This window comes from Notamacropus eugenii, chromosome 1, assembly GCF_028372415.1.
Source record: "Notamacropus eugenii isolate mMacEug1 chromosome 1, mMacEug1.pri_v2, whole genome shotgun sequence".
Classification (NCBI taxonomy): domain Eukaryota; kingdom Metazoa; phylum Chordata; class Mammalia; order Diprotodontia; family Macropodidae; genus Notamacropus; species Notamacropus eugenii.
In genome coordinates this window covers 494,828,258-494,846,294 of record NC_092872.1, presented here as the reverse complement: position 1 = coordinate 494,846,294, position 18,037 = coordinate 494,828,258, and the positions used below count along the sequence as shown (strand labels likewise).

The 18,037-nt window shown below is 35.3% G+C and overlaps 1 protein-coding gene across 19 annotated transcripts in view; it reads right to left on the bottom strand.

Annotated features, from left to right (window-relative positions):
• Nucleotides 1–18,037, bottom strand: part of EHMT1 (euchromatic histone lysine methyltransferase 1) — a 300,206-nt gene that overhangs the window by 193,793 nt on the left and 88,376 nt on the right. For 2 of the 19 annotated variants that reach the window (XM_072633191.1, XM_072633190.1), the window contains exon 3: nt 2,758–3,018. The exons of the other annotated variants lie outside the window; for them this stretch is intronic. In XM_072633191.1, the coding sequence (XP_072489292.1) occupies nt 2,758–2,820 (63 nt within the window). In that variant the 5' untranslated portion in view covers nt 2,821–3,018. The remainder of the gene's footprint in view (nt 1–2,757; nt 3,019–18,037) is intronic. 19 annotated transcript variants of the gene reach the window in all.

Here is an 18,037-nt window from a genome sequence, read left to right as displayed (position 1 = left end):
TAGTCACACAGACATCAAGTATCCACTTACAGTTCCAGGGGAAAATAGTTACATACAATCTTTTAAAATGAGCAGTTTGTATTCTCAAGCCTCCTTCCACATACTACTTCAAAGTCAGTTTTTTGGGGTTTTTTTGCAAAACACAATAGAAAATGAAAAGAAGAAAAATAAAAGGGGAAAAAAGCTTCAAGTTTGGCTTAAAACACCAAAATTTTTCTTGTCATCACTTCAGTTTTCCTTCAATCTTATTATCCCACAATGCACAATGACATCTCAAAATTCACTATATCTGAAGCCTATCTTCCCATCACTTTAGACTTCCATTTAAATGAATCCCTGGAATCAAATTTGATCCTTAGCTACCACAAACCTAGACTCAAACAAAGTTGGATTTCTCTGGACAAAAGACAAGTAAGCAACTACAGCTAGAAGTATCTCAAATTTCAACAGAAAATTAATCTTGGTCAAAAAAAAACTAGCTGTTCCAGCTTCTAAGTGAATGAGATGCCGTTGGAGAAAGAAGTCAAGTAACCAATTCTAATCTTAAAAAACCACAAAAGGAAAACTCTTCCATGAATTATATACACTAATTCAATGCTGAATTTAAATACAGAATTTCCTTCCGAAGCTATAAAGGATCACTAAATGGAATATTCAACTCACAGCTACACTTAATAATAAAAAAAATTAGCAACAATGTGATACTCTAATATAAATATAGATATCACATCTATATGTATATTACATATTTCAATTTGAGATACCACTAATATCACCCATATATCCAAAGTCGCATCTAAGTGTATCTATTATTATCCTGGGAAATAATAAATTATCATAGTATAAACAAATATAAAAATCTCTATATAGCTTCAAGATCTGTACACTTTAATAACTTTGCTTATGGCAATCATAATAGGCAAGATAAACTTTCTTCTCCTGGCTGATACATCAAATTAGTCAGCCATAAGCTACATTTGACACAGAATCTAAAATAAAAACACATTGTATATAATTATATAATGGGTATTAGTATGTTTGCTTTTAAGTACTCTACGTAAATTGTTTTCCTCAGATCTATCACTTCAGTTATGCAGAAATTAGTCTGGAAACCTGGTTTCAAATCTCAGTCCTACCATTTACCTATGTGACCTTGAGCCATTTATTACTGCTCTGGGCCTCAGTTTCTCACCAGTAAAATGAGGAGGTTTAGATAGATGACATTTAAGGCCTTTTTCTTCCCCTAAACCAATGATTCTCTGCTTCTGTAAGTCTTTATAAAGACTCAGGATTTATTTTTCAGAAAAATGGTCACTACTGTCTGCCCTGCTGATACTTACAAAATCTAAGTCATTTTTAAAGTACACCCTATTCTATCATTACAGTTTTTATACAATGTAAGATCCCTCATAGACTCTTAAGCACATGTAAGGTTCTTGCAAATGACCTAATTCAACCACCTCATTTTGCACATAAGAAAACTCAGGCCCCTGAAAGGTTAAGTGACTTGCCCAGAACACCCAGCTCGTTAGTGCCAAGTTCACTGCTCTTTCAAATTTATCACACCACATCCCATCGTCTTACAATGTCTGTTAATACAAAGTCCTAGGACCTATATAACCAGAGCTAACAGGTTCACTTGTAATGGTCATCCTTAAACCTGTGGTTTCATAATAATGGGGAGGAACTCCTAATGTTGAAACAGCCTCCAAAGATACATAATCACAATTCTCCTAAGATAGATATGTACATAATGTAATACATTATGATATACATAAACAATGAGCTTAAACAGAAATACATGTGCTCTAAAAATTACAATATGAATTGTTGATATGAAATTAAGATGGTCTTGATACAATAACATTTCCAACCTTTTAAAGATAAATCCTTAGCAATGTTAAACACTTTTATAACTAATCATCTCAAAGGACAGGAAAGAAAAGTAGGAAATAATTTTAATCAGAACTCTTTAAGTCTGCCACAATGGCCCCTAGCAATGCAAGAAAGATATGTCAATGGTTAAATTGTTCTCTACAAACAGACTGTCAGCTATGACAAGATTCACCACCTAATCCACCCCCATTCCATCCTCCCATCAGTTCAGAAGCCAACTTGTAGACTTGTTTGACATAAACCAAGGCTATCACAGGGCTCAAGGACAGCAGGTAATACCTATTTGTATGGCCTAGAATCTTTGTGGAAACACCATAAATCAATTACTGTAATTTTTAAAGTTTTGAAGTTTTCACCATAACAATAAAGAAATAATTTGCAAATATATTTGTATATTTAAGAAATATTTCTCATTCTTGGTTAATTTTTAAAAATACATGTAAACCATCTACAGCTTCCCCTATCACAATGTCACTGTAACAAATTAAAGGGAATAGATAAGGAAACTCTTAGATTTGTTTATTTTTTCATTTCAAGTTGGGAAAATTACCCACTCAAAACTGTATACAGATTAGTGACCTAGAACAGAAAGCCCAAGTAAGTAAATGTCACTCCAAGAGCCATCTCCTTCAAAAAAAGCTTTAAATGTGACTTTCCTGAATACCAATTTATAACAGGAACACTGCTGTCCTGCTACACACCACTACCTTGCATATGGCCAAGAAAGGGGGCAACAGAATTCAACCATGATTACCTCCCTCTCCCCTTAAAGGTTTTCCACCTCTGATCAAAATGTTTTGGGAATAACCTGAGAGAGGAGGCTATTTGTGACAGATGGAACATGGATACAAGTCACTGTACCTGCACGCATCTGTCGTCTTCTTTTGATGAAGACTCAAAGAGTTGCATATTCCAGATCCTCATGAACAGTGATTCAGTTTCTGCTCATGTGATAAAAGCTCCCTCTACAGAGTGAGCATGCCCAGTGGAGACCATTTCACTGTTCACTCCAGGCTGCAGCCATTTCACAGAGAACTTGCAGGCTTAGGGGCTTCCATTGGAACAGCTATTATTTCATGCATCACAACACTTTTCCTTTACCCTGGTCCCTCTACTCCTTCACTGACAGAAAAAAAAAACAATGTGTCAATAATAACAATGCCTTGTACCAAACTTCTAGGACCTCAAAACATCCTCTTAAGCCACACAATATGTTCTCTCAGAGTTCTCCAAGAGTTAGCCCTTGCCTACTAAAGATGATCATTTCAAATGACACTGGAAATGACTGGCGCCAAAGGACAGATATGGCAGTTAATAATCTGCAGGCCAATAAAGACTAGGAAGCATATATACATGTTAACAAATTAATTTGCAATATATACAATTATTTTGAGATGATATACTAAGACTACAGTTAGGAACAATGGATTTCAGGTTTGGAAGGAACTTTGGAGATCACCAAGACTAATAAGATCATTCCACAGATGAAGAAAGAAGTTCTGGGAAAGGTAAAGGTACATATGTAATAGATACTGGATTTGAATTCAGATTTTTCCATTTCAAATCCACCCTGCTGGGTTAGGGAATGTAAAATGTAATATGATCTTAAATAACTGAACCTTACTACATTCTACAATAATAATTACTGATAGCCAGGAAAGGAGACTGTAATACTGATGACCTTACTGACCTCATACATTTGTAAATACTGTAAGTTAAATGAAGAATTTTCAATTCCAATTTCTCTCAGTTTTAGTTCAATCAAATAACAAAACAAAAATTTTTTGCAACCTTCATTTGATTTGCTAAAACTCTAAAACATCCTAAAAAATTCAAAAGAACATTCTTAAGCATGGACTGGCTAGATTCAATTCAAGTAAGAGGAATGAAATATTTAGAACGTAAAAGCACATGAGGCTTAATATGCATTTTCTTTTAAGCTTATTTCTTTGGGGGGGGGAGGTTGCCTCCATAAAAGGGGAAACCATTTCAGAGTACAATGTATTTCATAAATTTAAAAATATTAACAAACTTCACCAAATAAAATCCAATCATTAGTTTGCCTCAAAATCTGCAGTATATATGACAGATGAATAAGAAAATGGTATAGCTTTTAAAAAAAAGTATCATGCATTACAAATCTATAATACGCTTAAAAGAAAAACTGTGATTTGTTTAACAAGGTCTACAATTTCCAAAATAAGGTCCAAAAGCACAGCAAACAAGATCCCCTTTTTTTCTTACAACATTTTTGTTCCAATTTTACCAACACAAACTAGAAACAAATAATTTCCAACTGCCAAGAGTCTATTTGACCATCTTGTTCATTCATGTGTACCAGGTAGGAAATGTTAAAACAGCAGCCTGCCATATGTTGTATCAATACTAACAACAATGTCATTTTCTTTTGGGTTCAAACAAGTTTTATCACTACAAGGTAAAAATGTTCAGGTCCGTACTGATAACTTAGAGGCTGAGAACATTAAAAGCAGGAAAGTATTTTTTTAAAAGCACTTTGGAATATCAAGATAAAAAAAATATAAACTTATTTCTAGAAATGTTATTCTATTATTAGAATAAATTCTTCTATAAATTCTATAATTGACATAAAATACTAAGTGGATTCTGGTTAATTTCTGCAAAAATTCTTTAAAAACTAGTGACCAAAAAAAATAGCATTTATTCTAAATCATCAAATCTAGAAAGAAAATGACTGGCCTGGACTTACTAGTCATTGTCTTTGTTAACAATGAAATATACAGATATCATTATCACCATTCAGAGCCAACAACGTTTTTATTAATAACATCCTTAGGGGAAAAAAAAACCTATGTGGGAAAAATCACTATAGATTTTAATCAGCTTCAAAATCTCAAGCCTGATCTCCAAATAATATTACTAGGATATCAGGACCTCAAACATAACAAGAGGGTGGCAAAAACAAAAGCAGCTTGCATTCAACTGAACTTGCCCAAACCACTTTGTTCCTTATACTAAGCAATGTCCAAAGTTACAAATAAATTGGTTAAAGAATACCATGCTACACAAAAGAACAATACCTTACAGCTCAAAGAAGGAAGGGGGTGGGGATGGGAGGTGAAATCTTCCTCTGCAATGAATATGTATAATAGTTCAAAGTCGCACTACATCCATCAGTAAAATTATATTAGCATGAAATGTAAAAACACATGCAGACACACACAGTTCTTGAGTTCTGCTATATTTCCAACAAAATCAACTTGTAGTCTTATCAAAACTCATTCTTAGGCTAAGATTCTGGTTGTATATTGTTAGGGTACTTAAGTTTTCTGGAGGTTCAAATAATTCTTGCTGTTTCCTTGAACAACACATGAACAATTCTGCTGTAGACCACATGACCTAGCTCCCTCTACAGGTTCAAATGACATTGTCAGTTTTCTTTCTCAAAGAGGAGACCATTTCATCCCGGTAGTGGAAACTGCAGCCATTTCATAGCTAGGACATAGAAACAAACACAATCTGCATGGCTCCTAAAAAACCTCAAAGAACTTTTTGTTTTTCCCCAGATTCTAAGTATTGAGACAGAGTCCAAAGCAAAATATTACCGATATTTCAGGCGTAAAGGTAGGTAAGAAACTTAACTCTTCAATGACTCCCCTTACCTAGAACTAAAACAAATGATCAAAGCCATTTTGGAAAGGAGCTGAAGTGAATTTTACTAATGGCTTTTTGGTTTCTAATAATTTAAGTTTTAAAAACAGCCTTCTGTATTCAATTAAACACACTGAGGTGGTTATCTGCATATACCCTGTGTCTTCCTGTCCTCCAAAAGCATAATTTCTAGTGAGTCACTTGGTTACTGAGGAACTATATGTCATTTGTCTGTTTTCAAGTGTTATCTGCAGTCTATAAACTATAATATTACTTAAACTCCTGGCTCAGAAAGATACTCAGTGTTTGAGGGTGCTTTCAGCATTTCCCAGTTAAGAAAAGAACATCACAAAAAAAACTTTCGTGGGAGTGTAGGGCAAAGAATACATTTTGTGTATTGGGTTTTTGTTTAATCCCATTATTTTCAGAATTTTCAGCTCTCCTAGTGGAGGAAGAAAGAGATTATTTACCTTTTAAAGAATGGCTAATCTTTGTTTTCAATAGAATTCATATTTCTAAATTTCTTTTGCTTTTCTGTCCATCAGATAATTTCCTTAATCTGACAAGATATTTAAATGGCAGAGGTAACAGCTCTCAAGAAATAGAAGCCATCTCCTTATACAGGAAAGGACTGGCATATGGAATATATTTGGAGAACTTTCCTGAATTTTTAAATATTCACGCACAAAGTAAGCTCACTACAAATTGTCGGTAGGGATGAAAAAAGAGAATAACACACCTCATCATTTCTGTCTGACAGATCTATATTTCCTAGCAGGAATCTTAAAAAAAAAAAATGGCAAGTGACCTGGAGATCCTAAATTTAGAAATTCTGGCATCTGATGTGGCCTTAAAAAAGCCACTGATAGGATCTAAAACAAACTTCACTTACACGGGTTGGGATTTTTTAAAAATCCTACTGTGTGCAACAAGATGAAAGGAACCCTTTTGAGCTTTAAATTCCTACAAATTTTGAAGGTGAAACAACAGATGCATAGGCAGACATGGCTAAAAAGAGTTATCAGTAGAAATGTTTGCTGCATTCAAGGCTCATTTTAGAGCTTATCAATGTATCAGGCATGAAATGGTTAGCTCCCTGAAAATCCTAAAATGAAATATTATTCCATCACTATATGTCTAATTAAAGCTTTTTTAGTCAAGACTTCCTCCACATAGTATAACATCTGAAATGAGAAATCAAGATTACTTGATCTAAGACCAGTAAATATAAATATATATATTCTATATGTACATATGTGCATATACCTATGACCATAGAGTACATTTTACAACATAGTCAATTCTTTTTAAACAGTAAACCAAAGGGAGAGGGGAGGTAACTGGCTAAAATAATTTTAACATGGGGAAGGAGACTCAAAAAAGGATTTCAGAAGCAAATCTGCTCACTACCTCTCATCTGTTTTGTTTCATTGCTCCCAACAATCCCACATTCATCGTTTTCAAAAACTGACACACCAAAAAAATATTTTTGAAAATTTTCTGCATTCATACTGCTTATCATTCACCTGTGATATTTATCAAAGTGAATATAACACAGTAAAACTTAAACATGTTACCCAGCACTTAGAAAAATACCTGGCACACAGTAAGTACTTAATAAATGCTTATTAACTGATTTATGGGCAAAGGTTAGTGTCCTGTTAATGGAGCAAGGCAAAAATATTCCCAAACCTCTTTGTAACTTGTCAAAAAAAAAACCCAAAAAACAAAAAAACATAAAGTTCCATCAACAGTAAGTACTTAACTTTGATAAATAAAATTTGAAAAAAATACCTGTTTTAAGTAAAAGTACGTATCTTCTAAAAGCAAAACCTAAACCTGTGCCTTGTTTGTAATGTATCAAATAAAAATGTACTTCATGCAGACATATGTAATTAATGAAGTTTAACATAATGTATATAAAAGGAATTTAATTGCTGTGAATTAGCAATAATATTGATTTAAAATAAACACACCCTAGGCAAAGCTCATGTTTACAATGAATAAATCTGCAAAGAAAATTATGTAACATTAATACCAGTATACATCTCTGGAAAGTAAGTCAATAAATCCTACAAGTTCAGTAACAGGAAATTTTTACTTGAAAAATAACACTGAGATACACTAAAAATACAATATTCCTTCCCCATTCTGAGAAATAACTAATCAGGAAAATGGCAAACAGCACTAAATAGATAGCATATAGGGATATACTTTGCTCTCATTTTTACTTTTGCATTAAAAAGGCTAAGGAAGCTCATTATGAATGGATCAACTACCACACCACCACTTAACTCATTCCTCCCCCTGCAAAACCCACCACATGCTACTGTACACTTTTCTCAACTGCTTCCTCAGTTCTGCTACAGTCAAACAAAACCCTATACACTGACTCTACTACAAGCTCCTAGTGTCAAACAATTACCAGGTGTTCCCTGCGGCACAGTATTTCAAGTTACTTCAGTACATAGTCATTAAGCCTAAAAAAGTAAAAGGTCTTTAGCAAGGTACTTGGAACAATAAGATAAAGTAAGACACAGGCCTTAAATAACTAATAATCTAATGTGATAAGATTTGAGAATAAATAACTATGGTACAAAGCAGAGTATGAAAGGAAAAAAAGGAAAGATCCAAACAAAGTACAATTAGAAATCTGAGAGAAGGAAAAGATCATTTCCAAACAATCAGCAAATTCCTATAAAGTGATTACTGAATTAATAACTGAGGATAGAAAAAAAGAGGTTTAAACAGCTATCATTCTAATATGGGAGACAAGTATATCAACGAGAATATGCAAGATACATACAAAGTTGATACAAGGTAACCTGGAGAGGATGACACCAGTAGTTGTAAGAACTGGGAAAGAAGGGACTCCTGAAGAAAATGGCTTCTGAGTTAATTCTTGAAAGAAGCTAGGAAGCTGAAGAAATAGAGATAAGTGAGGAGAGTATTACAGCAATGGGGACAGCCTATATAAAGGCATGGAGAAGGGGAATTATCATCATGTGTGAGGAGCTGCCAGTACACCAGTACAACATGGAGAAAAGTGATGTGAAAGAAGATGGGAAAATAGGAACATTCCTTATTGTGAAGAGCTTTAAATACCAGAAAGAGGTGTTCAAAGCTGTATCTTAACCATAAGGTAAAAGGAAACTACTGGAATTTAATGGAGGGAGGAATTTTGGAGGGAGACATGGGCAAACCTACACATAAATGAAACTTGGGCAGCTGATTAGAGAAGGCGCATAATAAGGGGGAGAGCCTAAAAGTCAGGTAGAACAATTAAAAAATTATTTCAATAATCCAGGACAGCAGTGGCTAAGTGAGTGGAGAGAAGGGGACCTATATAAGAGATGCTGGAAAGTAGAAATGACAAGAATTAGCAATTAAACTGGGTATGTAGAAAGAATGAGAATGAGGCATTAAGGATGAGAATGAGGCTGGGTTCCTAGGAGGATGTAATGCCCTCAACAAGAACAGAAGTTCAGAAGAAGAGGAAACTGAGAGGAAAAGATAGTAAGTCTGTTTTGGACATGTTGAGTTTAAGATGACTACGTGACATACAGTTCAACATTTTCAAAAGACAGTTGGTGATACAAGGCCGGAGCTCAAGAAAGAGGATAGGGCTGGAGATGCAGAGATAGAGATATATATGTGTACATGTGTATGTATTATATGTCTGTGTGTATCTGGAAATCATCTGCATGGAGATAATAAATGAATTCATGGGAGATGATAGGTAACAAAGAACTAACAGAGACTAAGGAGAAAGATTCAGAGAGATAGGAGGAGAACCAAGTAGTAATGTCATAAAAACTAACAGAAGAGAGAGTATCCAGAAGAGGGCAATCGACGTCGTCAGATGTCAAGAATGAGGATTTAAGGCCATTAGATTTGGTGATTAAAAGACCAAAGGAAATCTTGGAGAGTAGTTTCAGTTGAATGATGAGATTTAAAAATTAGGCGGCAGAGGGTTTCAAATTAAATAAGAGATGGGGGGGGGGAGGGGGGAAGCACACAGTGTAGATAGCCACCTCAAACAATATAGTCAAGGAGAGATGATATGAGAGATTGTAGAGAGAAGACAGTTAATTAAGGATTTTTAAAGAAGGGGGAGAGAGAATTTTGTTTGTAAGCGGCAGAAAAACAGCCAGTAGATAAGGAAAGAACGAAGGTAAGAGAGGGTGGGAATGATGTTAGGGATAATCTCAAGCAGAAAATTGGAGAGGAAGGAATCAAGGGTGCATGCAGAGTGAATTAGCAAGGCATTTCTTCATCTGAGACCATAGAGAATATAGTGAGGAAGATGTTTGAATGATACAAGAGGAGGAAGAAAAAGGGGATCTCTTATACAACAAATGACTTCCAATATAGGTGGGGAGAAATATAAGGTGAAATTGCTAAGCAAAGAAAGCAAGGGGAAGAGTGGAGAAGGAACGGAATGTTTGATAAGAAATGACAAGTTAAGAATAATTTCCTTAAGAGAATGGATTGAATCAATTTGGGAAGAGCAGGATGATTGCCTTACTGCAGCAAGGACCCACTTAAGTTCTGTTCTTGTTCATTCATGTCTGCCTCTTTGCGACCCCATGGATCATATCATGCCAATAACTGTCCATGGAATTTTCTTGGCAAAGTGGTTTCCATTTCCTTCTCCAGTGGATTAAGGCAACAGATTAAGTGATTTGCCCAGGGTTACAAAGCTAGTTAAGTGTCTGAGACCAGATGTGAACTCAGATCTTCCTGACTAGAGTAGCTAGGTGGCAGTATGGGTAGAGTGCCAGTCCTGGAGTCAGGAAGACTCATCTTCCTGAGTTCAAATCAGGCCTCACACACTTACTAGCTGCGTGATCTTGGGCAAGTCGTTTAACCCTGTTGGACTCAGTTTCCTCATCCATAAAATGAGCAGAAAAAGGAAATGGCAAACCACTCGAGTATCTTTTCCACAAAACCCCTAGAAGTCATAAAGAATCACACATGACTGAAATAACTGAACAACAACTTTCTGACTCCATGCCCAGCTCTCTATCCACTGAATCATTGAGTTGCTTCCTGCAGATAAGATTATAAAATACAAATGTTTGGTGAATAAAATCATAGTGGTTTTATAACATCTCCTAGGTCTGTTCAGTAGAATGTGAATGGAAGGGTATCCAGGGTTGGTGTTTGGCAAGATATAGATGACAAAGGACAAGGGGATGAGGGACTTTAGAAAAAAAAGATAGCAAAAAGGTGAACTGGTTCACCATGGAGTCAACATACAGAAAGGAGGCATATGTGGCCATTGTAGGGGTGATGGCCTAAGAAAGAATTAAGGCGTACAGAGACTAAAGTGCTAGTGAGAACAAAGAAAAAAGGACTTACCAATTAAAAGAAAAGATGGAATGATAAACGATTATGATACGATCAGATAAAGGAATTTTGTAGTTCATCAACATGGAAGATGAACGTGTGTGATGATAAATCAAGGATATGATTTATCATCTCTGTGTATAGCTGAGGTGACATATTGGAGTGGGTCACGGAAACTGAAAAGACTGAGGAAGTGGGAAGATAGTGTATTTAATGAAGCATCAGTAAATATGTTGAAGTCCACAAGCACGAAAGCATGAAGTAAGGTAGGAAAAAAAAGACTGTGAGAACGCACTGAACTCACTGAGAAAGGAAGGATAATTAATGTCTTTGACATCACTAGATAATACAGCTACCATTTGGATGGAATGAAACTCAAAGGAAAAGAGGTTGCTTAATGATAATGAAAAAGGGAGAGTTCAGAAGGGGCAACTAATAGTAAAAAATATTAGGAAAAGTGAGCAATATAAAATGTAGTCACAGTTTCATATGGAATCATATTTTTATGTCCTGCAGTATGTATGGAAATGCTATTTTTTTTGGTTTTTAACTTCAAATTTTTTAAAATGCTTTTAAAAATTATTTTTATAATGCATAGCTCTCAGAGGGAGAAGGAAAGGGATATAGGAGCAATTTAGATGATATAAAAATCAAACATATAAATAAGCATGTATTTTTTTTTTAATTTTTCAAGAGAAAAGGATCCTCACCTTAACCAGTACATATCAGAAGTAATGAGTTAAAGTGCAACTACTACTGGAAAAGCTGGCAAAAGGAAGCAGTGTCATCAAAAGGGAACAAGAATTCAAGTGAGTGACTAAAGTAAGATAAGAAAGGAAGAGGTTTAAGATGTAACTATGTATGTTAGTTATGGAGCAAGGATTCTAAAGAGCACAGTAGAAAAAGTGTATAGTACTAAAGTGGGATTTTGAAGGAATTGTGCTAAGGTGGACAAGAGTAAAGGAGTAGGCAGTTGGAGACGAGTAAAGAGGTTTGTCCATTATTAGCATTGGAGATTTCAGAATCACTACAATGAGAGAAGATAAATGGGTTCTATTTTAGTTATGTTGAGTTTCAGGTGCCTATGGGAAATCCAATTCAAAATGACCAATAAGCATTTATTAATATGGGTCTGAATCTCAGGAGAGAGACTAGGATGAATAAAAATCTAAGAGTCTTTGCCCTAGAAATGATAACTGAATCCATGAGAACCAATAAATGAATAATTATTGATTATAGGGATGTTGACAAGATATATTTGACGTCATTGATCCTGAGCTTCCCCAACCTTTCTCAGGATGCAGTGATCCCTAGGCGCCAAAATTAAGTCACTAACAACTAGTCATGCTTTTTTCTTGGGTTTTTTCTTTACTATTGTCAATTGCATCATTATTGATAACATCAATGGCATTATGAGGTTACCTGTAGTTCATTGACTGGGTTGTCCCAAGTATCTCATTAATGGTTCCAGAGAGGTTTCTTGCCAAGCAACATAGGTACCTCTTATATCAAGCAATGTTTATGATATCATCAAGGCAGACCTTTCCATGGTGTTTCAATATTTATCTGCCTCTTTCTGTCCCAGGAAAGTCCTTTCAGGACTTAAATTATCTAGGCTAAGATGAAAGGTACTACCTCAATCTACAACTACTGATTCCAAATGGTGTGTTTTTCTTTGATCCTTAGCGCTTTCTAGTAAACCCTTGCCAAACCAAGGTCCTATTTGGGGGGTCAAAGTAAATGTCAGAGGAGGGGAAGCACAGAATAGCTTCCATGGGACTGCTATAATCAGATGATTATAATTCAGGACCACCAAAAGAAACTTCACCTTAATCACTGAAAAGTGAGTCAAGATCCCTCACTTCATTTTTTTAACAGAATTACTTAAAATGAAAGATAAGGAAAATGCCTTATTTTATTACATCACCATTAAAGTCCCTTCCAACTCTTAAAAGATTTCATTAATTTTAAATCCATGTTGCTTTAGTACTAAAAAGAAGAAACAAAATTCAACTGAAGTTCCACTTTGCCAAATTACATTCAACACTACAAACAGTTAAGTAGCATTACTTCAGAATCATCATTGAAATTTTAGCATCCAACAGACAACTAGTAGTAATATATACAGTGAAAGTTTCTGTGGGAATTGAAATTCTCCAACATCACAAATAATATTATTTGTAAAGTAGTTTATCTTCACTCTTATTTCAACCTACTAGCTATAGGAGAAACGTCTAGGATGTGTGTGTGTGTGTGTGTGTGTGTGTAAGTGATTTTTTAAGTTTTGAAAAAAATTTTGAAGGTCACAACACAAAACTGCCTAAGAAAACTGTGTTGATCTCATCCACTGGAATGCTATTCCTACAAGCTACAGATAAAGTGAACTCCAGACACTACTTAAGTTTTCTTAATAAAAGTACAAAAAAACATGGCTAACAGTATTCCCCATAAATAAAAAGTAACTTAAAAATGCAGCTCCTGACCGATATAAACTCAAGCTCATGTTCACAGATCTCACTAGTTGGGGGAAAACATGTTAAACCTTTTCCTTGGGAACAAATTACAATTTGTAAGCCCTAGTTTCTATCAACCTCCCCTTTAAAAAATAGTAAAATACCTGCATATCACAAAATGTGAATTTAAAAGGTGTCATATAGTAGCTTCCTTTTCCTACAATAAACTATAACATAAATGCAGACATTCCAGAGGTCAAATTCATGCCTGAATGACAGAATCATAGAATCTCAATGTGAAAAGACAAATCAGTTCAATCAATCAAAAAATATTTATTAAGTATTTACTATATGCCAGTCACTGTGCCTAGTCACAGCTAGGGATACAAAAAAAGAGGCAAAAAGCAGTCCCTGCCCTCAAGGAGCTTACAATATAATTCAGTCTCTACCTGCAGCAGAAATCCAGTCTTCAACACTCTTGGCAAGTGGTCACCCTGATGCTGAAGGACAAGAAATTCACTAGTTCATTTAGCTGTTCATTCCATTGCTGAGAGCTCTGTTTAAAAGCTGTCTCATTCACTGATGTATTCATTCATTCTTTCAATATTAAGTAACTTTTTAAAGCATCTATAAGGTACATCTGATAGCACAGGGAAGAAATGAAATCAGATAATTAAGATTTCCACTCTCCTCATGGAGGTCACAAAACAGCCTAAGAGTGAGAAAGCTGCACACCTCTGGGTTTCTTCTCCATAATGCTCAGAAAGTTTTTCAATCTGAAAGATCACTGTGTCCCTAAATCTCATCTCTGAAGTACACTCTAGCCCTGGGGTCTCTCTCTGATTGGATGCTGAAGGTCTCCTCCTAGAACCCCTATTTAAGGAAAGAATGCAGGCCAATCATCTCTTCTCACAAGGCTACATTCCTCTGGACTTCTCTATTACAGCACAGGGTTCCTTCCCCCTTTACTCTACTCCATTTTTTTATGTCCTTTGGGGTATTGTCTTCCCCTATTAGCAACTAAGCTCCTTAAAGGTAAGGACTTTCTTGCATTTTGCTTGAATTTGTTTTTGAATTTGTGTTAGGCACAGTGTTTAGAACATAATAATTTACTCAATAAAAGAATAAATAAAAACCATAATACTCAATAAATGCTTGTAACTTGACAACACATGTACAAATATAAAGTAATTACAACATAAAACAGAATAAGAAAAACATTACATTAAGCCTAAATCTGCACTATCATCCACTGGTTCTATCTCTATCCTCTGGAACTATGTAAAACTACACCAAAGGTTATCACATGAATTTCTTCATGTGATAACCTTTCAAATATGTGATATGTTAATTACATCTGACATTATAGACATGTCAGTCCTTTCTCCCAACACAAGCATAATGTAAAGTAATAATTTCATTAAGCTCTTTACTAAAACAGTAGATAGAGGGATAGAGGGCCTAGTGTCAGGAAGAGCTGACTTCAAATCTAGCATCAATTACCAGCTGTATGACCCTGGGCAAGTCACTTAACCCTGTTTGACTCAGTTCCTCATCTGTAAAATGAGCTAGAGAAGGAAACGCAAACCACTCCAAACTGGAGTTGCCCTGTAGGAGGTGGGGAGGATTTAGGACAAAAGATAATGAGTTCTGTTTTGGACATACTGAGACAAAGATGTCTAACAGGCAGTTGGAGATGTGAGATTGGAGGTCAGAGGAAGAAAAGAGCAGGATACGTTGTGTATAAGCATAGAGATGGTCATTAAGTTCATGGAAGATGATGAGATCACCAAGTGAAGAGATACAGAGGGAGAAGAAGACCTAAGACAGAATTCTAAGGGACTCCCAAGGTTAAAGGGAATGGTCCAGAAGAAGGTTTAGAAATGACAGACAGAGAGAACAGCTATTGTAGAGTTTTTTGAGGCATTTAGACACAAAGAGCAGAAGAGATATAGAAGCTGTGACTAGGCACAGTGACTGGCATATAGTAAATACTTAATAAATATTTTTGATTGATTGAACTGATTTGTCTTTTCACATTGAGATTCTATGATATATAAGAGTGATAGAAGAACCAAGTGAGAGTGTCTTCCAGGATAAGGGAGATATGGGCACACACGTAGTCAGTAGGAAGTGAGCAAGTAGATAGGGAAAAATTGAAAAAAATGAAAGAGTGGGAATGACAGAGGGGCAATATGTTGGAGGGGACAGGATGAAAAGGGATATAAGGAAATGATTGAAGTCTATTACATTAAGAGCCATTTCCCAAATGATAAACAGTCAGAAAATATACAGGCAGTTTTCTAAGGAGGAAATTCAAGCTATTAGTAACCATGAGAAAAATGCTCCAAATTACTAATAGAGAAATGCAAAACAACTCTTAGGTTCTACCGTACAGCCATCAGATTGATAAAGATGACAAAAAAAGAAAAAAAAATTGTTAGAAAGTTAGAAAGTTAGAAAGGAAAACAGAGACATTAACGCAGTATTAGAAGAGCTGCGAATTGGTATAGCCATTCTGGAAAATAACTATGTCCATGACATTACTAAACTGTAAATTCAAAAAGAGGAAGATATCTCATGTATGAGAAGATTTATAGCACCTCTTTTTATGGAAGCAGAGAACAGCAAACTTTCAATCTGGGAGTGACTACATAAATTATGGAATATTAAAATGGAATATTTGTTTCATAAGAAATCAAGAGGAGAGTTTTAGACTATAAATGGATGCAGAGGGATGTATAACCAGAGCCATTTAGACTTGAAAAACAACTTTGAATGCCATAAGAACTCTGAAAGAAGAAACGACCAACCATCATGCCAAAGGAACAGTAATGAAGTATGCCACCTACCTCCTAACAAATAAGTGATGAACTAATGGTGCTGAATGAGGTTTTTTTGGGAGGCACAGCCAATGTGGGGATTTGTGGGGATTTGTTTTGCTTCAATATGTATACTTCATACAAATGTTTTATTTTCCTTTTGTTTTTCCTATAGGGGTTGGGAAGAGAAAAATCAATTTTTATTAATTGTAGTAGGTTATTTTTTAAAATTAGACATGTTGAACCACAAGTAACATAACAAAAAATGAAACTGATTAGATACAGACAGAAATTATTGATAGGATCATGGTTCCTGAATTAGTCATCTGTGTAGCAAGATCATCAATTTGTCAGAGCAAAGATCAGGATTAGTATAAAGCTAGAAAGAATGAGAAAGATATAAAATGTTACTAAAATAATTTAATACTGTTTTGAACAAATTACTGATAATGGTAGGCAATGGTCTAAGGAAAAAAATTAATAAGAAGATAAATTTATAAAGAATTTATAACCATACGAGACTCAATCAGTCAAGCAAGCATACCACATACCAAAAGGAGTTAAGTACCAAAGTCACAAAGAAAAGGCTTAAAAATAATCCTCTACCCTCAAAGACCTTACATTCTGAGAATTGAATAAATAGATATACAAGAGATATGTAGAAAGTAGAGAAAAGTAACACTAGAGAGGAAAATACTACTACCTTAGAGCAAAGGGAAGGACCAAGATAGGTCTGAAAAAGGTAGTATTTGAACTTAGTCTTGAAGGAAGCCGAAAGGCTGATGTGAAAAAAGGAGCACATTCCAAGCATTGAGGGCAGCCAGAGCAAAGTTCACCCAGTGGGAGATAAAATTTCGAGGGCGAGCAAAACAATAAATGGTGATTATTCTAGAGGGTAAGTTCTTAACCAAACAAGAAATAGAGGAAATGACAAAAGATAAACTAGATAACTTTGATTACATGAAATTGAAAAGTTTTTACATGAACAAAAATTAATGCATCTAGAATTGAGAAGAAGCAGTAAACGGTGGGGGGAGGGGGGAGGGAGGGGTAGGAGAGGGTAATTTTTGTATCAAATATTTCTGACAGGAGTTTGATAACCAAAATACATATGAACTAGTACAACAGACCAAAAAGTCTTTCCCCAAAATATAAGTGGTCAAAAGAATTGCATGCCATTAAGATGGAAGAATGTTCAAAATCACTAATATCAGGAATCAAAACAACCCTGAGGTTTCAACTTAAACCTCACAAACTGTCAAAGAAGGTAAAGGATGGGAATAATCAATGACAGAGAGGTTGCGTAAAGATAAATCACACTAACAAATTTCAGACATCTCAAACTAGATAGATGTCCAGTAGATATCTGAAACTCTGTATGTATAAAACAGAAGTCTTTTCCATTAAACCCTCCTTACCTCCTACCTTGCCTATTACTGTAGAAAACAAAACCATCCTCCTAGTTCCTCAGGCTGGAAACCTAGGAGTTATCCTGGACTCCTCATTATCCCATCCCCAGTATCCAATCTGTTGCTATGACCTGAAACATCTCTTGAATACTCTCTTCTGTCACCCCTCTAGTGCAGGCCCTCATCATTTTACACCAGGATTATTGCAATAGCCTGCCGGTAGACCTGTCTTTCTTAAGTCTCTCCCCACTCCAATCCATCCTTCATTCAGGCATTAAAGTGATTTTCCTAAAAATATCATTTTAATGACACCTCCCACTCAATAAACTCCAATGGCTTCCTACTGCCTCAAGAAACAAAGATAAAATCTTCTGTTTGGTATTCAAAGCCCTTCCTAACCTAGTTACCTCCTACCTTTCCAGTCTTCAATCTTTTTCTTGTTAATTAATAACTCATATTGTATGCAATAGGCATG